Source organism: Peromyscus leucopus, chromosome 1, assembly GCF_004664715.2.
Source record: "Peromyscus leucopus breed LL Stock chromosome 1, UCI_PerLeu_2.1, whole genome shotgun sequence".
Taxonomy (NCBI): domain Eukaryota; kingdom Metazoa; phylum Chordata; class Mammalia; order Rodentia; family Cricetidae; genus Peromyscus; species Peromyscus leucopus.
This window is the reverse complement of record NC_051063.1, coordinates 170,563,166-170,588,703: the sequence shown is the minus strand read 5'-3', so window position 1 is coordinate 170,588,703 and position 25,538 is coordinate 170,563,166. Positions and strand designations below refer to the sequence as shown.

The 25,538-nt window shown below is 44.8% G+C and overlaps 2 protein-coding genes across 3 annotated transcripts in view; one reads left to right on the top strand and one right to left on the bottom strand.

Moving 5' to 3' along the window:
- Positions 1–25,538, bottom strand: part of LOC114688528 (carcinoembryonic antigen-related cell adhesion molecule 1-like) — an 875,221-nt gene that overhangs the window by 25,823 nt on the left and 823,860 nt on the right. The gene's annotated exons all lie outside the window — the stretch shown is intronic.
- LOC114686817 (carcinoembryonic antigen-related cell adhesion molecule 6-like) lies at positions 1,257–25,538 on the top strand. 2 transcript variants are annotated; one of them, XM_037201401.1, is made up of 10 exons: positions 1,257–1,616; positions 4,355–4,714; positions 8,449–8,568; positions 9,162–9,416; positions 17,964–18,239; positions 22,520–22,646; positions 22,889–22,970; positions 23,365–23,416; positions 23,883–23,907; positions 25,405–25,538. In XM_037201401.1, exons 1-8 carry the CDS (start codon positions 1,553–1,555, stop codon positions 23,389–23,391), a joined length of 1,311 nt encoding a protein of 436 aa, XP_037057296.1. In that variant the 5' UTR covers positions 1,257–1,552; the 3' UTR covers positions 23,392–23,416; positions 23,883–23,907; positions 25,405–25,538. The 2 variants fall into 2 exon arrangements, with proteins under 2 accessions (XP_037057296.1, XP_037057295.1); XM_037201400.1 differs by having other exon boundaries at positions 8,449–8,727.

Genomic DNA, 25,538 nt, shown 5'->3' with positions numbered 1-25,538 from the left:
TGATTTAAATACATTTCATGTTACATATGCTATATAACTTCTTCTACAGACCATAGGGAAGACTTATAAACACACACACACCTGCCCAGATAATCTTCAGACCCCTTGTGAATGATATCATTAGCTGACCAAGTCCATAAAGCCAAGCTGGTCCCCTTCTCTCTTAATATGTATTTTTTAAGCTTTATTTGCAGATGATATGATTTTACATATAAAAGACCCCACAAACTCCATCTTGACACTAAAAACACATATACCCAGATTTTTCTTTGAAACCCTAGGGGCACAAAGCTCCTCTGATACCGCTCATCTCTCTAGTTCTCCAGCTCTGGACCAGTGATCTAAAGACAGCTAGCATGATCTCCCTAACTTTCCTCACATAGACTGGAGCCCAGCAATGAAGGAACACCACAGTGAAGAGGGTCAGGATGACCAGGCCTGCAGCCTGGAAGTCAGAGCCCATCTGTACCAGGCAGGGTTCAGGGCAGCTCAGAGAATGGGTGCCTGGCCAGCATTCCTGCTGCAGCCCTTGACACCAGAAGGGGGTCTTCTTTTGACATTGAGGGGGTGAATTAGGACACAAATTAATGTTCAGCAAGACATGAACTTGGCTTTAGATGAAGAGGTGGATTCACAGCCTGGTTCCCATACTTTGACCTAACAAACCACAAATCCCTCAAAGGTGCCTACTCTGCTCTTCCTTTTCTTTCCCTGAGCTGTGTAACCCATTACCTTCAAATATCACCCACAGGGAGAGATTACAAGAAAGTCACCTGAGCAGAGGACCGAGGTTGCCCATAAGGTCACAGAGGGCATGAGCAAACCTGAGACTCAGCTCAGCCAATACACAGAGAGGGTCTCTCTGCACCTTCTACTGAGGATAGTAGAGCCCAGTTCTACTAAACTTCCCACCACCATGCTCTCCCATTCGTAGTATATCCAGATCACCTTCTCTTGCATTTTCAGGACACGAATCTTTTTCTGTTCCTCAAGTTCTGTCCAGGAACATAGACCAATCTGATAACAGATAAAGGAATGATCTCCCAAAGCAGTCATGATTCAGACAGCCCATTTGTCTGCCCTAGAGCCACCTAGGCTCCTCTAACACCTTCCTGCTGAGAGTAAGTCCTACTGTCCCAGAGCACTAGATGACACTGAGAAGACCAGGTAACCTGTTGTCTTTCTGTGTCACAAAAGGAAACACACCCTTAGTTTGGGGCTCCAAGGCCTCCCTCTGTGATGAGGACAGCCCCCAGGCCAAGGACAGCAGAGATCAGTGCTGGGGTGGACAGTTGACAAGGGCTCCCATCAGTCTGTGGGGGATGGGGAACCGAGAGGAAAGGAAGCAGGTCTAAATGGGTAGGGAACAGGGGAGAGTCCTAGCAACAGTCCCTGTCACCAGCCCATGTGACCCTGAAAGGTCCAGCCCCATAATGAGCTCAGTTCAGAGAGACAAAGGACAACAGAACTGACATCGGACCATCAGGCTTTGGAAGAAGTTCTGAAGCCTGAGCTCTTTTCCATAGAGGCAAGACTAAGCAGACAAGAGACTATGGAGCCCCCCTCAGCCCTTCTCCCAACACATGTCCCCTGCTTGCAGGGGCTCCTGCTTGCAGGTGAGGGGAACCACCTTGGGAGTGAGCAGGAACATGAATAGACTGGCTGTGCCATGTCTAGCACAGCTCCAGGGATGGACCAGACTGGGATGGAGAGGGAATGAAGAAAAGACAGATGGACACACAGACACACAGGAAAGCTGGGATTGGGTGGACTGGGATCTCTGATGGAGAAACCCCAGCACTCAGGAGCACAGTGTGTTTATTATATAGAGTTGAACAGAGAAGGCGGCCTATTGCATACAGCTGAACAAGGAGGCGGGGTTTGTGGAGAACAGTTGGGTCAAGGCAACAGTAATCTAGGAACAGTCTCTTTAGGGAAGCAATCTTCAGGCCATAAATATCCATGGGGGAGAGAGAACTATGTGGACATTTTGTACACACAATGTCAATATTCCCACTTAGTCCCCCTCAGGAAGGATTTGCCACCCTTCTGAGCATGGTGGTGGGAAGTTTAGTAGAACTGGGCTCTACTATCCTCAGTAGAAGGTACAGAGAGACCCTCTCTGTGTATGGCTGAGCTGAGTCTCAGGTTTGCTCATGCCCTCTGTGACCTTATGGGCAACCTCGGTCCTCTGCTCAGGTGACTTTTCTGTCCTGGATAAGGGACAAATGGCTTTTTCTTGATCCCTGAGGGGAAATGACAAATAGAGGGACAAGAGGCTCAGCAACAGGAAGTGCTCAAGACTGGAACTGGTAAGGAGAGGAAAGACTCCATTGTCTATATTCCAGATTAATACCCAGTGGCCTCTATATTCTCAAGACTGGAACTGGTGAGGAGAGGAAAGACTCCACTGTCTATATTCCAGATTAATCCCCAGTGGCCTCTATATTCTCAAGACTGACTCTCACAAAGTGTCAAGGCTGTAGAGGGTAAAAGTCCTTGTGTACACAGATGAGCACTGGAGGAGCTGGAAAAAGTTAAACAGGCATGCTTATCTCTTCAAAGGAAGGAGACGTTTACCTGTCTTCCTCCTGGAATGCTGGGGAAAAATTTAGTTTGTGACCTGGTGATCTTTGCTATCTCTAAGGCCAGGCTTCAACCAAATCCCCCAGAATATTGTATTTGTTTATCCCAGACTTTTCTCCCTAAGTCTTGAGCATTGTTTCTCAATCCATAAACCTATCCTTGTGAGAGATGTCACTTGTATTTTACTGCAGCCTAGGTGACTTCTGAGTTATCTTAGGGTGAGGACAACGTTGACTCGCACAGGCATTATGTTTACATCAGTCAACCTCCCTAGACCTTCATATCTTGAGCATCTTTATGAAAGAAGCCATATGTACTTTGTAAATGATCTCAACATAAATATGCCTTAAGTTTGTTGTACACTTGGGACTGAGTTAATTGTCATCAGGAAAGTTTCTTCCCACAATTGTACTGTGCTTAAATATGGCTAAAATAAACCATCTGGTGCCAGACTACAGAAGTTTGGCCCAGCACCAGCTAACTAAGTCTGAACTTAGTTTCATTCTTAACTCACCTGGATTGTTTCCCTGCCAGCTGTGATGCTTGCAGGGATGCCCACACAGGGTAACTAGGCCCAGTAAATACTGTCCATGGTTACAAAGTTAAACTCTCAACATACAGTGTCCTGGGAACATTTCTTCTGAGCCTATTATTGGTACTGGGGTGACAGCTGGATCAAATTAATCCCCATCCTCATAGAGGCATAATTCTAGGCAGGAAGACAAACCAGCAAAGGCATTGAGAAAGTGAGCTCCATGATTGGCAAAAGTCATGGGCAGACAGAGCAGGGAAAGGTCAGAATGTAAAGACTCAGAGCAGCATCCCACAAGGCAGAGTCCTGAAAACCTGACTAGGGTAACGAGGGCATGAAATTGGACACACAGACACATGTACAGAAAAACTGGCATCATGTGGGCCATGTGCTCTAATGGAGACATACCAACAGAGGCCTAGAGTTTATGTTATACATCTGAGTTGAGGAGGCAAGTTTATCGTGTATAGCAGGACAAGGAGGCAGGTGGGTTGGTTTATCTCAGCAGGAGGAAGAGTCTCAAGCTGTAGATATCCAGGAGGAGGAAGCCATTGTGATAGTGTCTACATACATACACTGGTTTTAGCTTAAGGTTAATCATTTGGAACATCTAATATATGGACCAAAAGATTTTGCCATCCCTGAGTCTACCCCCAGAAAGGTATTGCCATTCTCATGGGTCTGGGACACAGGGGTCCTTGACATGGCTGCGCTCATGTCAATAATACATATTTGCTGAAGGACTTCATCCACTCCCCACCATATTGGGTCAGTATAAGAGGTGAGTATTCACCTTAGGACAGAGAAGAATGAATGAGTGAAGACACCTAGGAAAAAAGTTCTACTGCACCGAAGAGGGAGAAGGTGAAGGAACTGAGGGAATAGAGATAATGCTGTTGACCTCAACAGTGGCAGGGGTGAAGGGAAACACACACACACACACACAGCACTCACATACACACAGCACTCACATACATACACATTACACATACATAAACACACACCACACACACACTGCACACACACATATACACACACCACACATACCACACACACATACACATACCACACATATATATACACACCACATATACACACCACACATATACTACACACACCACACACCACACACACCACACACACACATACACACATGTGAGAACACATACCTGTTGAACAGAGACAACTATTCATGACACAGGTCCACATATTGATGTCTTTCTCTCTTCCTCATAGCCTCACTTTTAACCATATGGAACATGCCCTCGGCTGCTGCACCTGCCATTGAGGCAGTACCACCTGCTGTCCTCGAAGGGAAGAACGTCCTTCTACTTGCTCACAATCTGCCAGACAACCTTTCAGCCTATCACTGGTTCAAAGGGAAAGAGCCACTGGACAAAGATCTAATTATAATGCATGAAATAAAATCTCAAGAAACCAAACAAGGAAAACTACACAGTGGCAGAGAGACACTATACCCTAATGGATCCTTGATGTTACAGAATGTCACCTTGAAGCAATCTGGAATCTACAACCTAAATATCCGTTCTGCAGAGTCTGACCAAAAATCAATGCTTGTGGAAGTCTCCATATACCGTAAGTGATTCCTGCAATTCCCTATTCCCTGTGGTCTCTAGCAGCTGAGTGGGGCTCATTGCATTACACACACACACACACACACACACACACACTTTCAGTCCTGACCATGCCTACATCTTCTCTGCATCATGGTCACTTACTAGGCTTTGAGCACTTAGTGGAGGACACACATGGTGAAAACAGACTTGACAAGAGGAGACTCCTTCCCCTGCATCCACACTTTGGAGAGCAGCTATCGTGAAGGGGAAGTCTGCCCACACCTGGTCCCTGTCCCAGGGACCATGGCTCTGAGGAAGATCCTGAGGACTCAGTCAAGGACTGGCTAAGGGACCTGGGTCCTCACACAGAAGGTCTTTTTACCAAGATCAGGTGACTGTGAGCACTGTGAGGGTCATCTATAGACAAGTTAGTAATCCCCACCACAGCCACCCCACTGAAAGGAAACAAAGTGTGGGGAAATGCAGCTGCTGAATCTGGGCCACAGAGGGCATGAGCGATGGGCAGAGGACGAGATGTTTGCCAACAGCACAGTCCTTGTCTATGACTCGGTTTCCTTTTCCTCTGAGGCACCTGTGGAGCTGCTGGGTCAGGTGCTTTCCTCAGATGGGAAGCTTGGGAGAGAGACTGTTGTGTGGGTTAGAGTACATACACAATCCTTTTTATTCTGCAACAGAATCACAAGAATGAGGAGAATGTCTTGGCCATCTCCTCCAGCTACATGCTAGCTGATTCTACTTAAAATCATGTATCTCTTTGATTGATGGGTGGGGGTGGGGAGAGGGTTCCCTTTAGAGGATCAAGAAAACAGCAGTTCTTTCTCCCTCTCCACTGAATCCTGGACAGGTCCCAAAGTATAGACAACTCCTAATAGTTGTGTGATAAAGAATCAGGGAAAGTCAGGCAAGATGGCGTCAGCCTTCAATCCCAGCACTTGGAAGGTCAGGATGGGAAGACTACCAAGAGCTCTAGACCAGCTCAGACTCCATACTGAGGAGTGAGCAGTGAGTGAGTGAATGAACCTGCAAGCTTTTTAGATGCTGCAATGCATATAGAGTCTAGAGCTCTGGACACACCCATTCTGTCCACACTGGAGGTAGATCCTGTGCCATTCCTGTGAACACCTGCTCCTAAGGTCACCCCAGGAGCCATTTCACAAGTTGACTTCTAGTTCAGAGTTTCTGGTTTGCTCCTGAGGTAGCTGTGGAATTTGTGGTCTGTAGGGGCTCAGAAGTCACTGTGAGACCCCTCAATCTCTCTTCTAGTTACCCATCACTTTCCTCTCTTATTACAAGTGGGACTGTACCTCCCTTGTGTACCAGGTTTTTTTCTTTTGGGCCACCAACCAGCTCCCAAATCATGATACAGAGACTTTATATTAGTTATGAATGCTTGACCTTATTTTAGCTCTTATTTTAATTTGTTTATTTATGTTTTGCCTCTGGGCTTTTTACCTTTGTTATTTTCTTGCTGTCTCTATCTCTGGCTGGTGGATGCCGGGCGGCTGCCTGGCAACCTCCTGGCTTCTTATCCTGAGCATGTCCCTCATTCTCTCCTCCTTCTTCTCTTATTCTTCTCTCTCTGGCCTGCAGTTCTCCTCCTATTTATTCTCTCTGCCCCACCTATTCATTCTCTGCCTAGCTATTGGCTGTTCAGCTCTTTATTAGACCAATCAGGTGCCTTAGGCAGGCAAGGTGAAACAGATGCAACACATCTTTCCATAATCAAACACACACCCTTACATCGTTAAACAAATGCAGCAAAAAAACAAATGTAACACACCTTTACACAGTTAAAATAATATTCTGCAGCATAAACAAATGTAACACATCTTTGTCTAGTTAAAATAATATTTCACAACACCCTTGCCCAGCTTGTTTCTCTCTTACCTTCCCACAGTAGTGGCTGACTGTCCAGTTCCCTTCCTACCAACACCTGCAGCCAGACCCTCCCTGTGGACACAGACAACAGCAGAGCAGAAGCTTCTATGAGGCTCCACCATTAGCCAGAGGTCTAGCTGCCTGTGTCTGACCCAGGCTCTTCTGTGGCTAGCATGTGATACAAGCCACACCCAGGGCAGAGAAATCACTTCGATTCACTATAGTGATTTACAATATATCGATTAATTACAGAAAGACTGAGGCTAGAAGCCACAAAGCTCCTGGCCCCTTTTTAATATGTCACTACTTCCTAGAACCTTCAAGAGGGAGCTGTTTCAACCAGGGCTGGCTTGGGCTAACCCACTTCCATATGCAACTGTATTGTTCTAAGGATGTCACTATTACAACAAAGTGAGTTACGCTGCGACACGCCAAAGCTGTTGTCAACTCAAATCCAGGAGTGTGTTGGCAATTTACCCCAGCTGGGAGAATTTGACACAGCTGGAGTTGTGGCTTGTGGGGTCAAAAGTAAATGGATGAAGCCATTTCACATGCATTTCCTGGATCTTGTCCACTTTGCCTTGTCACTCTCCAGAGCAGCTGCGGACATCCACTCTTTGAAACTTATTAATACAACATGGTATTTTTCTACATTTAATGTAACAGATGAGGCAGACTTACTTCCCTGTGCATGGTTCTGTCCCTGTAGCAGGACTCACAGACCCCTCTACAGAAGAACCACATGTCACCCTGAAGGACTTCAGACTTTGGCCTAAGACTTAACTACACTCTAGAGAGCCATTCCTCTTAAAAACAGGAGCACGATTCTGTCCGTCCCCTTCACTGTGACACTGGGGTCCAGGATGACCACTGAGCCAATATGAAGCTTGCTTTAAGTCTTCTGTGCGCAATTTCTGATCATCCCTCCAGTGCTCAGAATAGACTGTGGTATTGTAGGAATCTAGCAGAATCATTGTATCTAGAGTAAACGTTAGAACAAAATAATTGATTTTCACTGTATCTAGGGTTAAACATCAAAATGAAGAGTTGTTTTCTAGAAGTACTTTGACCTTGAAGAAATCATTGTGGAAACTGGTTGTTTTCTGTTCTCTATAGAGTTGTTTTTCTGAAGGAGTTTTACAGCCTTTGCATGACTTTTGTCACAAGATGGTCCTGGTACCCTTGCAGATCTTGCATTATTGGGGACTGCAAACAGTACACAAGGACTAAAGTGACAAGCGTGTGATATTTTCCTTCAGAAAACATATAGATTAGAAGAAGGACTTTGGTATGAGGAACTTGATTTACCCCCCTCCAAAAAGTGTAACAATAAATACACCTTTGCATGGCTGTTCAGGGTTCAGTTCACAGAAACTTCCTCCCTGCTGCCAGAGAACCTAAAATTCATCTTGGAGTGACCCTCTTTCTTTAACCAACCCATGCAATACAGAAACCCTGACACTGGGTGCTTCGCAGGGTTTAAGCACAATGGGATGTCCCATGGTCGCTCACCAAAACAGCCTTGAAAAGCAAAGCCTCAGAGGACTCATGCTCAGGCTGAGCAGTGGAGAGCAACCCAGCTGGAGGGAGCCAAGCACCCCATGGCCTAAGGTCAGGCAGTGGGGACCAGGAAAGCCAGGCGGAGCTGCTGCTGCAGTTCCTGGGTCAGTCCACAAGCAAACACTGCAGCTCAGTTCACAGGTGAGAAAGTCAGTACTCCCCCCACACCCAGTGCAGGTGACCCCAAGGGCTGAGTCTCCCCAGAGCCTCAGGCACCTGTCTGTGGGGAAAAAGGTCCACCCTTATATGTGTCCAGTACCACACAGATTATTCTTTTCTCTGTTGTCTACACAGCTCAGCTATCCAAACCCTCCATAAGAAGCAATGGGACCACAGCAGTGGAGGGGCAAGACACTGTTGAAATAACTTGTGACCCTCCCTTCCTGAAAACAACCTACACATGGCGGCTAAATGGTAAGGAACTCCCAGGTGACAACAACGTCAGCCTGTCCCGGGGTAACACAACTCTCACTTTACTCAAGGTCTCCAGACATTTAAAAGGACGCTATGAGTGTAAAGTCCAGAACCCACTGGGTGTCTTTCGGAGTAACCCATTCACTCTGGATGTTTTCTGTGAGTAACTTCTATTTCTCTCTCATATCAGCTTCTCAATACACATCCAATGCTCGGGTCCATGACACTGATTCTTGCCCCTGAACCAGACTGCTCCAAGCACATCCTGGCAGGCCAAGCCTTGGACAGATGGCAGAGGGGTAGATCCATTCTGGAGAGGCTCGGGATCACTCTGAGTGATGGAAATCAGGGCAGGCCACATGTTTAAGGTTTTAATTTACAGGGTGTGGGTGATATCCTCCATGTGTGCTTTTGGAATGTTAGAGAGGGACCCGAGTCCTTTGGGACAATTGTTTTACACTGGATCTAATTGACAGCCCTGCTTCAGATAATTGTAAAGAAAGGCTGTCACCTGACTCAGGGATGCACTGACCTACAAACCAGGATCTTTCTTTATCCTTTCATGGCACCATGTGTCTTTCTCTTTCCTCCAGATGGCCCAGATAACCCCCAAATATTTCCCCCAGACAAATACTTTGAGGAAGGGAAAAACCTGTGGCTATCCTGCCAGGCGACCTCTCACCCCAAAGCACAGTATTCTTGGAATGTCAATGGAGAACACTGGAGTTCTAGACAAGACATCTTTATCCACAAGGTCAACATGAGTAATAGTGGATTATATACCTGCCATGTCAACAACCCAACAACTGGCCGCAATGATTTCAAAGTCAAAGAAATTACAATAGTTGGTAAGTGGCTTCTTGTAACATCAGAACCAGACTCTGGGGTACAGTCTAATTTTCTGTAAAGAACAGGGAGGAAGGAACTCCACAGCCCATGTCCACTGTTGCAAGCAAACCCCAGTCCTCCCCTAAGGTGTGCCTTGATCCAGCAGACACCTTAGTCCTCCCCATAAGGTGTGCCTTGATCTAGGAGACACCCCAGCCCTCTCCCTAAGATGCCTTACCAGGAGACACCCCATTCCTCCCACTAAGGTGCCTTACTAGGAGACACTCTCTTCCCCTGAATACACTGACTTCTCTCTGTTGACTTGGAGTTCAGCATGGATTGGAGAAGAGGAGAGCTCTAAATTCCACAAGCCTCAGGCAGTGTTAGTGCTGCTCAGGGAAGAAGTAGGGCCCTCTCTCTGTTACCCCTTCATCCTCCATGTCTCCTCTTATCCTTTACACTCTTCATAATATACAAGAAAACACCCAGACTCAGAACATGTTCACACTGTTTTTATTTTTCCACCTTTGGGATGGAAACACTTTGCCCAACAGAAAGATGGTAGATAGGAGTTCACAGCTCTTCACAGCTCTGCTCCTGCCCTAGTGACTGGCTCTGTTTTGACCCCATCTAGAGTAGGACAGGATGGGTGGAGAATTATCCTGAAAGGGCTATCCTGAATCTGAATAAAGTATGAAGCCAATCAATGCCAGAACCTCCATGGGGGCAGGAGAATGATAATGAGAAAAAGTGAGCTTTGCGGTAGATGTCTCAAAGCCGGGTCCTAGCTCTGCCAATGTGTCATGGGAGATTGTGGACTCTATAAATATGGTACACCAGTAAATGTGGTTCACTGTGGGATCGCTGCTAGGGAGGGAAAGGAAATATGGAAGAGTCCAATGAGATGGCTCATCCAATAAAGTGTTTGACATTGCAAAGAGGTGGAAACAATTTCAGATCCCCAACACCCACATAAAGGCAGATAAGGCAGCAGGCATTTGGAACCCCAAGGTTGGTGAGGGAAGAACAGACAGTATCCTCGACCTAGCCCATTGGCCCATTCTGAGACATGGCCAACAGACTATACTGGAGAATGCCCAGGGTAGAAGAATCTAAGACACTAACTAAAAGCCCAGTAAAACTCTTCAATGGAATTCCACCAGAAAAATGTGCCAGAGCCAGGGAAAGAAGTTGACACTGGAGCAGAAAAAGCCATTTTGAATCACAAAGAGAAATGACCATAAATGGACCTCCCCATGATACATTATGCCTAAAATCTAAGGCTATAAAACAAAGAAAAATTACAAAAAGCTGCAAGAGGAAAAAAATGTTCACTCAAAGACAAGCCTGTCAGAGTATCAAGACCCCTCAGCAGAAACCCTGAAAGCCGGGAAAATATTGAATGATATGTTTCAAAACCTGAAAGTAAATAATCTACAGACAAGATCACTATATTCAGCAGAGTAGTCTTTTAAAATCAATGGAGAATGGCTAGGGAGATGGCTCAGGGGTTAAGATGACTTGCTGCTCTTGCAGGGGGCCTAGGTTCGGTTCCCAGCACCGACATGGTGGTTTATAACCACCTGTAATTCCAGTTCTAGAAGATCTGACGCCCTCTTCTGACCTCTGTTGGCATCAGGCACACACATGGTGCACATAAATACATGCAACACAGACATTCATACACATTTTTTAAAATAACAGATAAAATAAAGACCATTTATTTTATTATATATTAAATTAAATTAAATTTTATATATATATATATATGTAAAACTCTTCCTAGACAAGCACAAATGACATCAATTCTGACCACTTAGTGCTTCAGACAACACTAGAAGGAACCAGACACACCAGACAAGGAGCAAGTCTCAACCATGACAGCACTGGCAGGAACATCTTTCATGAGAATAATCAATGAGCAAAGGATAATTGTGAAACATTTAGCCATGTCCAACTCAGCAAATGAGTAAATTCCTAATCTGAATAGAAAAGAAAGAGAAGAATAATTGACATTCTGATCAATAAGGAAAATAAAATAGCAAATTTACAAATACGAGCCAAGTAACCTCACCCATAGCTCCAGGAAAATGGCCCCACTGCAATGCTTGAAGGAGGACTAGCTGACTGTATTTTTAAAATGCACACACACATATGTGCACAAAATACAAACATATACACACCTTTGAGAACACATATGCACTCACACACATAAACTCGACAAACTAACTAATATCCATATGAATCATACCTCACTGACAAACACAGACACGTATACACACATACATACACGCCTTTGCACACACACAGGTGCACACACATGGCAATGCAATACAACTATTATCTGTAAGAATCATACCTCACTGGCAAACACAGACACGCACTGAAAGTGAATATATGGAAGTCAACATACCAAGAAGGAACCAAAAACAAGGAGTTGCTATACCTATATAAAGTAGATTTCAAGGCAAAATTACCCTTAAGAGATAAGGTACCAACAAAGGGAATGATCCATCAAGAATTTTAAGTAAGCCAGGTGGTGGTGGCCCACACCTTTAATCCCAGCACTCAGGAGGCAGAGGCAGGAGAGTCTCTGTGAGTTTGAGGCCAGCCTGGTCTACAGAGTTCCAGGACAGACTCTAAAGATACCTGTCTCAAAAAACCAAAACAAAACAAAACAAAAAAATAGGATTGGACATAGACAGACACAATAATACAGAATAACTTCAATACTCCATTCTCAATAGATGAGGACCAGAATGAAACCGCACTATGGAATAGACTTAATAAATATCGAGATGATATTCCACCCAGGAACATGGAATAAACATACTCAGTATCTCCTGTAATGCTCTCTAACATAGATCACACTTTAAGGCCATACACTACGCCCTAGTGAATATTAAAAACACTTCTCCTGCCTTCTCAGACCATTTGGAATAATACTACAAATTAACAGTGAGAGAAAACACAGAAACTATACAAATTCATGAAGATCTAACAACTGAATACTTTTGAATGATCGGTCTTATTGAAAAACCAGAGAGGGAACTCAAAAATTTCTAGAATCAAAAGAAAATTAAAATACTAATTTTCAGAAGGTTTGTGATACAGGAAAGATGATTCTAAGAGAAAGCATATAGTTATGAGTGCTCACATTATAAGTTCAGGCAGAGACATTGTGGCATATGCCATTATCCAAGAAAAGAGGAAAAGGAAGGAAGATTACGAGTTCAAAGTCATCATCAGATACATAGCAAGTTCAAGGACAGCTTCAGCTACAAGTGACTCTGCTGCAACAAAACCAAACAGAAAAAAAGAGAAAACTCAAATAACTTATTGATAGACTTGAAGATCATAGAAAAAATAACAAGCACAAAACCAGTATATGGAATGGCATCGTAAGGATTGACATAGAAATTAATATAACACAGATTAGGACATAAAATTCAGTGAGAGGCTCATAACTGTCTATAACTCCAGTTCCAGGGAATCTGATGTCCCCTTCTGGTCTTCATGAGCATCACAGACATACATGGAGGCAAAACATCCATTCACAGAAAAAATACAAAAGTTTTAAAAAATGAATGAAATAAGTTAGTTCTTTGAAAAGACAAATGAAATTAACAAATGCTTAGCCCAGCTCTCTCCATCCTAGCGTGTGTTTACAGCTCAGCAAACAAGAGGAGGAGGCTAAACCAGAACTAGGGTAGGTCTACCCATGGTGGCCTACACTCACCCAGAAGACCACATCCAAAAGATTCCTGAATTTCTCCACACCACCAGCTGGGGTCCAATGCATAAAACATGGATGCCCGAGGGCAACATTTCAGGTTCAACACATATTATACCCTGTCCCCAAAGGTTTGTAACCCTTTCAGAAGATGTGTTTGAAATAAGAATTCCCATAGTTGTAACATCATCAACACTTTTTAAAACCTAAAGTGTCTTTTGAAACTCCTGGAAACTCTTAGCTGTGAACCCCTATAAAATACAAAAGGAACTTACACACTCCCAATATAAAATGATTCAATGTAGTCATTCCCATTTCCAAAAGGACAGATAGAGGACAGCAGTTAAAAATAAAAATAAGAGCTAGGTGGTGGTGCTGCAAGCCTTTAATCCCAGCACTCAGGAGGCAGAGCCAGATGGATCTCTGTGAGTTTGAGGCCAGCCTGGTCTACAGAGTGAATTCCAGGAAAGGCACCGAAGTTACACAGAGAAACCATGTTTCGAAAAAACAATAATAATAATAATAATAATAATAATAATAATAATAATAATTTAAAAAATAAAAATAGAGTAAAACCCAGGTCTGATGGATCCCCAGGTAAGATGGCTGCCACCAAGCCTTGTTAACCTTAGTGCAACCACCAGCACCCCCATAGAAGAGCTCCAAGTCCTGCAAGTTGTCCTAACACATGCACACCATAGCTCAGAAACACACACACACACACACACACACACACACACACACACACACACACACATACACACACACACACAGATTTAATTGATAAGCAATTTTAAAAGAAATTTTTTAAAAAAGAGAAAGAAACCCAACACAGTATACATTAAATCCTATGGTGCCATCTGCCTCGGGAGCACCTGGTGTCATTATTGGAGCTCCAACAGTCCTGGTCACTCTGGAATCTTGAGTTCTATATACACAGTACCTCAGGATGATTCCAAGTTCTGCTGGCTGCCAGAGATGTGTAGCCATCCCCACCAGAGCAGGAACTGTCACAGATGATTCTTCTCTGCTCTTTGCTCCTCACTGTAAACCTGACTTCCAATGGAACCCATGCTGCTCAATGAATGCTGTGTTCCCTCCATTTCCTCCCCGCCAAAGGTTAGTCCATTCTCTAGACACAGCTGGATTCTCCCACTCATCCCACAAACCAGTTCCAAAAGCTGGCCCCACACACACACACACACACACACACACTCACACACACACACACACACACACACACACACACACTCACGGTCAGGTTTGTGACAGCAGTGACCGCACTCATACTCCCAGCTTTCTCTGTCATTTGTTCTCTCTGTGAACATGTGACAGGAACAACGTAAGGAAAGACTTCTTTTGACTCACAGATTCAGGAGATCTGTTCATCGTGGAGGACTCTTTGTTTATTCTCTATCTCTCTAATAAAATTCCATGACCCAAAGCCATTTGGGGAGGAAATGATTTATTTCAGCTTATAGTTTAGAGTCCATCCCAGAGGGAATTCAGGGCAGGAACTCAAATAAGACAGGAAAAACCTAGAGGCAGGAACAGAAGCAGATGCTATGAAGGAATGCTGCTTGCTATCTTGGTCCCCATGTTATCTTGCTCAGCTTAGTGTGTGTGTGTGTGTGTGTGTGTGTGTGTGTGTGTGTGTGTGTGTGTGTGTGTGTTTGTATGGCCCTGGCTGTCCTGGAACTCGCTCTGTAGACCAGGCTGACCTTGAACTCACAGAGATCCACCTGACTCTGCCTCCCAAGTGCTGGGATTAAAGGCGTGAGCTACCAAGCTGCAAGGCCTCAGCCTGCTTTCTTACACTACAAAGGATCACTTACTAGGAGTGGCACTGCCCGTAGTGGGCTGGATACTTCACACCAAGCATTAATTTAAAAAAATACTCTACTTGACAATCTGATGGAAGCCTTTTCTCAATTGATGTTCCCTTTTCCCAAATGACCCTAGCTTATGTCAGGTTGACAAAAATCTAACCGGCAAAAAGGGGAATGTATGTTAGGGATGTTTTGTTCAAAGTGGTGGGAGCTTGTACCTTAGCTTGTTCAAATCCTGGCAGGTCAGAAAGCAGAGAAAGCTAGACCTTCTGGGATTTCAAGGGGCTTTCAAAGGCCTGCCATGACTGACCTATATCTGCTAGCAGGAACACACCTATCCTAAAAATTCCACAACCTCCAAAACAGTATGACTAGATGGGGACCAAATATTTCAAACATAAGACTCAGGTAGCATTTCAGATTTACATGACAACATTCAAGGGGAAAAAACATAAAGACATTTAAAAATAGAAAGATGTTACATTATCATGATTGACAAAATTATTTAAAACAGGGCTGTGTCCCCAAAAGCAAGCTACAGATTCAGAGAAATCCCTCATCAAAATTTTTATTACTTTTTTTCTACAGAAATAGTTTTTAAAAATTCAAAAATTTAGGTGAACTTGCAAGGATCCAGAATTCCTGGAGTAATCCTTAACAGAAAGAGCCATCCTGGAGCCATCACATAATTGACTTTAATTTTCACTTCAGAGACGCAGTGATGTAACAGAGGGACAGGAACACAAAGGCAGACTTGACCATCAAAGGCATAGAATAGAGACCAGTTTCCCAAGTAGAAGTCAACACAGCCTAAGGGGCTCATGAGAAGATTGGCAACCACAAGTGGTTTCTGAACCTGCAACCACCAGACACCAGTGCAGACCCACGCAAGGAATGAACCAGACATGTTCCTACAGTGCAGACACATGCCGCTTCACTGTAACCTTGGTTCCCAACATGCAGTGTGCACACTTTGTACCGCTCATGAGCACTGTATGGCCTCACCTCATGCTCAGCTTCCAGGCCATGACATGCAATACACTGCGGTTTTCATAGTTCATACAATGTCTTATAGCTGGCCATGGTAGCACAAGACTAATTCTGACACATGGGAGGTGGCAGCAAGAGGATCCCAAATTCAAGGTCAGCCTCGGCTATACAGTGAGCTCATGAGAGCCTATTTTCAAAAGAGATAGGATTTTGCTCTTACACAAATGTGTTTGTTCAGTTGTGGGAGACAAAGGTCTTTAATATTTCCTATTGTCATTTCTTGTCAGGTATGTATAAAAATTAGTGTATCTTTGGATTCAGCTGTGTTTTCATGCTTGGTTTTTTAAATTGCTGTTGAGGGGCTGAAGAGATGGCTCAGTGGTTAAGAGTACTTGATGCTCTTACAGAAGAACTGAGTTTCATTGCACACTGGCAGCTCACAACTAACTATACATCTCCAGGGGGTTAGTTGAGCTCTTCTGGCCTCCTTGAGTACTCATATACACAGACACATATGTATACACACAAATAAAAAGTAAAATCTTTTAAATAAAATAAAACACAAAATTGCTGAATGAGTTGCTGGCTTCAGTTTCTTTTTCTTCTTTTTTCTTCTTTCTTTTTTTTGTGTGTATGGGGGGGGGGCATGCTTTACATGCATGTATGTCTGTGCACCACTTACATGCCTGGTACCCACAGAGGCCAAAAGAGGGCATTCAACCCCCTGGAACCGGAGTTACCAATTGTGAGCCACCGTGTGTGTGCTGAGAACCAAACCCACATCCTCTGCAAGAGCAGCCTGTGCTCTTAACCACTGAGCCATCTCTCCAGCCCTTTAAATTTTTTGAAAACAATTCATAATTTTAAAAAATAGTTTAATTACTTTCACATGAAATTAAAAGCTTTTTTTAAAATGATTCCCAAAATGCCCATAAAAAGCTTCCGCCATTTTGTGCAAGGCTCTTATGTGACATGGGGTACCCGTCAGCACATATGCTGAAACTGGAATGACAGAGAAGAGATTAGCCAACGATGAGACCCAAATTCCTGAAGTGTCCCATAGTTTTTGATCTCTTGTTTGGTGCTAAGTTTTCAATAAAGCTTAAGTTATGGACCAAAAAAACAATCGTGTCATCTATAAATAGGCAAGTGAGTTGAGACAATGCCTCTGATGAAGAAACAGGTGGCCATAGACGCATGCATGGAAGACATACAGGACTTTAGCAACAGGGAAATGCAATGCAAACTGCACTGGGATTCCATCTCACCCCAGTCCAAAAGGAAAAAAACAGCAAACACTGGAGAAATTGCTGGGGGCAAGCATCTTTACATACTGTGTGTGGAAACTTAAGTTACTCTATGGAGCCTGTGGAATCAATAGAGGGTCTTCAAAACTAAAACAGGATTACACATAACTGAGTGTCTACTCCAAAAACCTCTAAGTCGGCACACCACAGAGTTACCTGCACACCCATGTCCACGGTGACATGGATAACAGACACCCATATACACACGTTTATGTGTGCATATGTATATATGTATGTATATATAACTATGAGAAGTGAAGGGAGACAATTCGGCAGGATGGAGTGACCAGCAAGAAGGGAGGGGACAAATGATGTAGAATGAGTATGAGCAAAGTATGACAGCTATTTCTCAGAAGTGTCGTAACGAAATGTACTATTTTGTATGGAAATTTAAAATTAATGAGCATTCAAAAGGAGTCAAGTATTCCCTGGTGGTGAAAATGTTGGATATTAGAGCCTAAAAGAGATTCTTGATATGAAAGCTAGAGACGTGCCCTGGGGTCAAGTCAGGGGACACAGTAGATGATTGGGGATACAAGTGAGTCCCTTGCTCTTCCTATAGACTGTCTACTGAACTGAGACAGGACAACTCCAGCCTTGGAGACAACTTCTGGGCCATCTTACACTGTACACTCTGGCCCGCACAAGCTGGCAGAAACCTTTTCAGAAAGACTCCTCTAGTTGGCTCTCTCTTCTATTTGTTCACAGAGAACTTGCTGAAGCCCCATATCCAAATCAGAAATAGAACTGTCCTAGAAAACCACTTGGTGGACCTGACCTGCGTATCAGAGAATACCGGAATTTCCATATTATGGACATTCAATAACGAGAGACTGAAGGCCACAGACAGGGTGATGTTCTCCTGGAATAATCAAAGGCTCACCATACGCCCAATCACAAAGGAGGATGCTGGAGCATACCAGTGTGAGGTCTCCAACCCCTTCATTTCCAAGTTGAGTGACCCAGTCAGCCTGGATGTACTTTGTGAGTGACCCAAGTTCTCTTCCTCCCACATCTTTTTTGTTTGTTTGTTTGTTTGTTTGTTTGTTTTTTGGGGGTTTTTTTGGTGTTTTTTTTTTTTTTGTTTGTTTTTTGAGACAGGGTTTCTCTGTGTAGCTTTGCGCCTTTCCTGGAACTCGCTTGGTAGCCCAGGCTGGCCTCGAACTCACAGAGATCCACCTGGCTCTGCCTCCCAAGTGCTGGGATTAAAGGCGTGTGCCACCACTGCCCAGCCATTCCTTCCACATCTTACAGGGGACATCTTACACTTTTATTTTACTATAATTGGGTAGAGCTCAGTACCATGGTGCATGTGTGGAGGTCAGAAGACTTTATAGAATAGGTTCCTTCCTTCCATCTCTACCTGTGTTATAGGGATCCAAATCAGATAGGTTTTTTTCCATTAAGCTATTGCACCCTCTCTAGCATCTCCAAGGCCTCTTATTGGGGGATTCTTTACTAACACTGTGCAAATTAGATGACAGACACGGGGGGGGGGGGGGGGGGCAGGGGGAGACTATCACCTGAGACACCAATATAGTGAATCAATGTAGCACCTACCTATTACCCTACACTTAGGAGGCTGAGGCAGGAGGATAGAGTAAGGCCCTGTCTTCAAACTGTTTGAATGCAAATAAAACCAAAGTTGTAAACCCAATTACAAAGTGGTTAAGGGTTGAGCTCTGAGTCAGGCATGTGATCCTTGGTATCCATGGGTAACTGGCTCCAGGAAGCCCACAGATATCAGAATCTATGCTCTAGATAGATGTTCTAGTTCCTTGCAAAAATATCAGTGTTTCCACGTAAGTCTGCATGCCATCCCCCATACTATACATCATGTTCAGATTCCAGCACGTCACACAGCGCCAGCACAAGGAAAAGTGTGGGAGTCCCCACTTTGAGCCTTACTCAAGGTTAGAGATTCTGAGCTTGCTTTACCAAACAAGGCTGTATAATAGGATGATTTGGCCATGGGCATGCCTACCAGGTGTTTTGAAGGGTCTACACTTGGCTGTACATTGTGCTTTGATCTTTTGCCTCTCCCCTTGGAGTTGTATAAAATGTTTAGTCCTTTGGAATAAACCTTAGGGTGGCTGGGTGTTGACCCAGGGTCCTCCTGAAGCTATCCTATGTCTCTGTCTTTCTTGTCCTCTCCTTCTATCTTTCTATCTAATACTTCCTCATTCCTCTCTCCTCCCCCATAAGAACCCTTCGATGGATCAGAGCTGGTCCTCTGACAGACTCCCACACAAAGAGCACTAGTCTGTTAGTGAGAAATGATGCCAGGAAATGTCTGTACAGTTTTCAGTGCAGAGATAATTGTTCTGGGATGTTTTGTTTCATTGGAGTCTTTTTGTTTTGGGGGAATAATATCCCATTCAGTCCAGGCATCCTCACAGTATATAGATGATGATTGTCTTGAACTCTTGATCTTCCTGCCTCCACCACCCAGGTGCTGCTCCTACAGTTGTGCACCCCACATCTGGATTCTTCTGAATATGTCTAACCTGTGTTTGGCTTGATCTAGGGCTCTGGATGGAATCTGTGAATGGAGAGGGCATTGTTTCCTCTCCTGTGTCTGCCATTCACAATGTGACCTTGCACAAGATTCTTTTCTGTATGTTGTTTTTGTGGCAATATATATATATGGCATTTCCTGTTTTAGCTATTTTCCAGTGGTGTAAAGTACATTTGCAGTGCTGTGTAGCCATGGTCCATTCTCATAACTTTATCATTTAACATGCAAACCTTTAGAGCCATTCAACGTTAGCTCTGGGGACAGACAGTGACAAGCATGTGTGTGAATCACCATCACCCATGTATAACCAGGTGTGGTAAGAAATGGCAAGGCAGAGATAGAGGATTCCTAGAGCTTACTAGCCAGCCAATCTAGCCAATTGGTATACTACAGATTTTGAGACTCTGTCTCAAAAAAGGAAAGAGAATAAGAAAACAAGTGGCCATGTGGTTGTGGAAGATCTCAACATCAGCTTTTGGTTTCCACACAGATGTGCACACATGAACACATACAGTCATATATAAAAACAATAGTCCCCCATCTCTTCCTCCTTCAACCCCTTTACCTACCATTCTACAATTTATCCAACTACCCTGCTCACATGAGCAGAGTAACACATGAACAGTCCTTTTATATCTGCTTCCCTTCATGTAGCATAATACTTTCAGAGTTTACCCATTATGTACCATGTATCAGAATTTTACCATTTTGGTTTGTTTGAGAAAGGAATCTAATTTTTTTTTGTTTCAGTCTAGCCTTGAATTCTCAATACTCTTGCTCCAGCCTCTTGAATGATAGAAATAAAGGCATAAGCCACCATGCTCGGCTCATTTTTTTTAAAATAATAGTATTCTATTTTATAATTGTACCGATGTGTGGATGTGCCACATTTTTTTTATTCCTGTGTGTGTGTGTGTGTGTGTGTGTGTGTGTGTGTGTGTGTGTGTGACAGTTGTGAGGATGGTGTCTGTGGGGATTTCTTGCACCCTTGCATCCAGCTCTCCTGGACATACACCCAGATACACAATAATCACTGAGTCTATTAGTAGTCTTGCTTTACTTGTTGCTGGTTGGGTTTTTAGAATAAGTCTCACTTTGCATCCCAGGTATGTGTGGTGTGAGTGGTGGGGGGGGGGAGGGGTGTGGTGTGTGTGTATGTGTGAGATGGGGTGTGTTGTGGTGTATGTGTGTGTGTGTGGTATATGTGTGGTGTGTGTGTATATGCATGGTGTGTGTGGTGTGTATGTGTGTATGTGTAGGGAGGGGTGGGGGGTGGGGTGTGTGTATATGTGGTGTGTGTATATGTGGTGTGGGTGTGTATATGTGGGGAGGGGTGTGGTGTGTGTGTATGTGTGGGGAGGGATGTAGTGTGTGTATGGTGTGTGTGTGTGTGTGTGTGTGTGTGTGTGGCGTAAGTGTGGGGTGTGTGGTATCTCGGTTACTTCTCTATTGCTGTAAGGACACAGTGGCCAAGGCAACTATAGAAGAAAGTTTATTTTGAGGTTACAGCTTCACTTAGAACTCATGGAAGCAACATGGTGGGAGTGATAGAATCCCCTCAGGTCTGACCTTTAACACAGGGTATCGCATGTTTCAGCAGCCAGAAGGAGCTTTAATAGAGGTTCAGGACAAGAAACTATGATGATCCTTGAACACTCAGCCCCTCAAGTGCTTGAACTGGGAAAGGTTTTTAAGCAAACAATGAGAGCTCTAGTCGGAGCCTAGATCATGAGGATTCTGGCCTGAGTGTGGAGGGATTGGTCTGAGTAGCAGGGAAATGGAGAACCTGAGCAATGTAACCACCCACCTGTCCTGAGACAAAGGCTCTATAACCTGACGGACTGTGGCAGAAATCAGTCTGGGATTGACTGGCTGATATGAGCTATTAGGACACTGCTACCATCACACAAAGTCCCCAGCAATATCAGGACGTGGAAGATGACAGGACAGCTGTTTCTAAGAAATTTGGGAATGCAGAGGCAGCAGTCAACAGGCAGTTTACTGAGCCACAGACAGCTGCGTTCGGGAAGCAGCTCCCGACAGGCAGAGGGCTTTAGTGGCTCTGCGGAGGTCCACAGTAGGACCTGCTCTTCATGAGGCAGTTATTCTCTCTCATCTGAATGATTTGGACAAGCATGCAACTAAAGCCTGTAAAGCACAACATCAGATGGCTGACAAGCCCTTGATGCCCAGAAGTCTTCCCTTTTCAGGATGCCTAATTTATTGTTTGGTTGCTGTTGACACCTCTGCTTTGCTGTCACAGTCAAAAAAGCACAGCCAAATCCAATGCCATGAAGCTTTTACCTTTTTCTAAAAGCTTTAGCATTTTTAGTTCTTTTAATTTAGGTCTCTGATCTGTTTAGCACTGTTTTTGCAGATGGTACTAGGGGAAAGCTATTTGGTACTGATATTCAGTTTTCTTTTTTCTTCTTTTTTTAGGGGGGCGGGTTTGAGATAGGGTTTCTCTGTAACAGCCCTGGTTGTCATAGAACTCACTCTGTAGACCAGGCTGGCCTTGAACTCACAGAGATCCACCTGCCTCTGCCTCCCAAGTGCTGGGTTTCAAGGCATGTGCTGCCGCCACCGCCACTGCATTCAGGCTCATGCCTCCCCTCACCCAGCCAACCTTCTTACAGAAAATGCACACAAAGAAACAGACAGGGATCACACACCATGCTGAGCAAGCTTCCCCAGGTGCCTGTGTACTCTGATTCTTTCTTCCTTCTTCTGAATTTTTCCACAACAGATCAACCATCACAGAGAAATTTCCCCATGTCAGTTCCGGTTGCTGCTGCCTTGGCTGTTGAAGTTCTGGCTGGGCTGGCTATCCTAGGAGGCCTGGCATACTTCGTGTTTTTCAAGAAACTTAACCAGTATGGTGACATTTCCTCTTCTATTTCCTCCTTGCTTGAGAACGGAAAAGGTTTTCTTTATCTGTGTCTGTCTCTAGACTGGATTTCTTCTTGCCTTTCCTAAGTGCTAGCTTCTCACTAATTCATGGGGTTCTTAAATCCCTGCCTTCCCGCTCTCTAAACCCCACTCTGTGCTGGTCATGGCCATTCCCATTCCCACAGGGCTTAGAACAAAAGACCCATTGTATTTCTCTGTCTTCCAGTCAGGAAAAAAGGCGCCACAAAAAAAAATACAAGAAGCAAAAGGAATGGACGAAAGAAAAAGAGCAGCGGGAGAATGTAAAGGTCAGACAGAGAATCTACAGGGATGAGCATCAGGGTCCCCTGGGACAAGCAGTGAGAAAAAAGAACCCACCAGTGGGAGACAAAGAGGTGTGGGTGTGAAGACAGAATGTGCAGAGCAGTGAAAAGAAGAGATCTTTGGGACCCAGGATGTCCCACTTAACCAAAGTACCACACCCAGCACCAGTTAGAAAACAGCAAATATGATGGGGTAAAAGGATCAAAGGTTTGGAGGGGCTGGTTAGATTGGAAAAGGAGGCAGCACCAAGAAAGGCAGTGGCAGCCATGGTGTGAATGTACAGCAAGGACACCAAGCAGCTCCCAGGAATCATCTGCTCCCAGGGTCCTTCCCAACTGAGGAACCAAACAACAGTGACAGTGTCTCCCATTTCCTTAGGATGAGGAGGAAGAGGATGCTCAGTGAGGACAACTGGACCCGTCCACCCACAGTAAGTAAAGGCACTGACCCTCGGGAATCAAAGGTCCCACCACCTGCCTGTCCTTCCATGGCATCCTGGACACCAGCCACTGTCTCCTGTCTGACTTACAGAGCAGATCTTCTCTTCCCAGCCTATGGCTGGCATTTTCTTGGGGCTGTCAACCAGCTCCCAAATAAAGACATGGAGACTTATTATTAATTATGAATGCTCAGCCTTAGCTTAGGCTTGTCCAACTAGCTCCTTTACCTTAATTTAAACTGTTTCTATTCATCTATGTTTTGCCTCAGGGCTATTTACCTTTCATTCTGTTTGTCCTACTTTCCTGCTTCCTCTCTGTCTGTCTGGCCCCTGGTGTCTCCCTGGCTTCTCTTTCTCTTTCTTTCCTGAGCCTAAATTCCTCCTCCTACTACAAATCACAAGTCTTAGATGAGCTTTTCACTTCAATGCTCTGGTGACTCTTCTCTTGCTTCCCCAGGTCACGTGACAACTCTCCTAATGAGGTAAGCACTGCCACTTTCACTGCCTGCTTCCTCTCAGATGTCTCTGGAGAGATGGGGACACTCAGAGCCACAACTGTGTGTCCTTAGTTCCTCATGCAGCAGATGAGGAGCTGCATCTCTCCTACTCTTAGCCTGCTCACCTGCATTCTGCCCACTACAAAAGAGGTTACAGGTGTGGGTGAGCTAACCCCTGTGTAGTTCCCAGCACAGACCCAAAGAAGGAAAGGCCACACCCCTCTCCCTTCTCTCTGCTCATCTGAACCTGCTCTGGCCTTCAAAGGAAAGACTCCATTCCAACCAGTCAGAAGTGCTGGCTCTGGGATCTCACTCTGACCCCTCCTCTGTCCAGCCCCCTAGTCCCTTGTAGTCTGGCAGATGGATTCAGACAAGAGACATCCTGTCGTGTAGGAGACTGGCAGGTTTCTTAGAGAATGACGGGAGGCATGCTCAACAGTGAGGGTGGACATTGGCCAAAGGGCCACTGCAGATGAAAGGCCCTCAAGGAGCGAGAGTGGGCAATGGCCAGGGACCACGGGCTGCATGTTAAAGTGGGCCGGGTGCTGTCTTCTAAAGTCTCTGGCACAGGGGGCCTCCATGAGATGTTTTTCTGTGCAGTACAAACAGACCATGTGGGTTGACTCTAAAGGAGGGGACTATTGTATGTCTCTGTTCTTTGACAGAAGGTTCCTTCCACATAGTAACTTATATTCTTCTTAGCAATTGAGAGAGGTGGTCAGTGTTTTCAAAGTCGTCTTTCCCCTGTGATCTGATGGCCAGTTGTCTGAGATGTACGCTGTTGGTACCTTCCTCCTTAGGGTGGTCTGTGTACAGCCAGGGAGGATGTGCATATACCATGGCCACTGTGCTGTTTTCCTCCCGAGCCTCCCACTCAGATGCCATCTAGCAGTCAACTCATAACTCATAACAAGCCATTAGCCGGGTGTAGGTGCAGACTCCTTCCCACAGAGTGAAGTACAAAACTGTTCTGATAACAGACTGGAAAGTGCCTCATCACAACTAGCTAACACTGGTTCCTTTATTTTATAATAATTTTACAGAGTTTTTCTCATGTTAGCATTTCAATAGAGTACCCACATACATAAAAGTCCTTAAATCAGAGGGAACACACCCACGCTGAGTACATGAATCATGACCTCTCCCTCCCCAACACACTTCACTGTCACTTCCCTACAAGGAGCGGTGGCAGTCAGGACAGTGCAAATCCTCCAACACATCTGGCTTTTGTTCAGCACTGTTCTGTAGCCCACCTGGATGTCTCTGTTGATTCCGGCTCTGTTCCCATTGCTGTCTCACCCTGTTCCATGGTATCAACCTGTCTCCTCAGTGATCACACATCAGGCTGTCAGACAGTGAGTGACAGGAGTCCTCTCCCACAGCTCACCGTGCAGAGGCCACGGCACAGTGGTGCCAGATCACCAGCAAGGTGAGGCTCTGACCTGTGGAACTGATGTCACTCATCAACACTCATACTTTCAGGTGGATGAAGTGGCATATTCTATTGTGAACGTCAACGCCCAGCAACCCAAACCACCAACTTCAACCTCCATGCTACAACAGTCACATAAACGGTTTTCTGAAGTGAAAAAAAAAATCAACGGGATCTGTCCTGA

Bases quoted from the DNA above. Each gene is read 5' to 3' on its own strand.
- LOC114686817 (XM_037201400.1), top strand. From the start codon at position 1,553: ATGGAGCCCCCCTCAGCCCTTCTCCCAACACATGTCCCCTGCTTGCAG. The intron at 4,715-8,448 runs GTAAGTGATTCC...TTGTCTACACAG, and splicing joins TGTGGAAGTCTCCATATACC to CTCAGCTATCCAAACCCTCC. The intron at 18,240-22,519 runs GTGAGTGACCCA...TTTCCACAACAG, and splicing joins AGTCAGCCTGGATGTACTTT to ATCAACCATCACAGAGAAAT.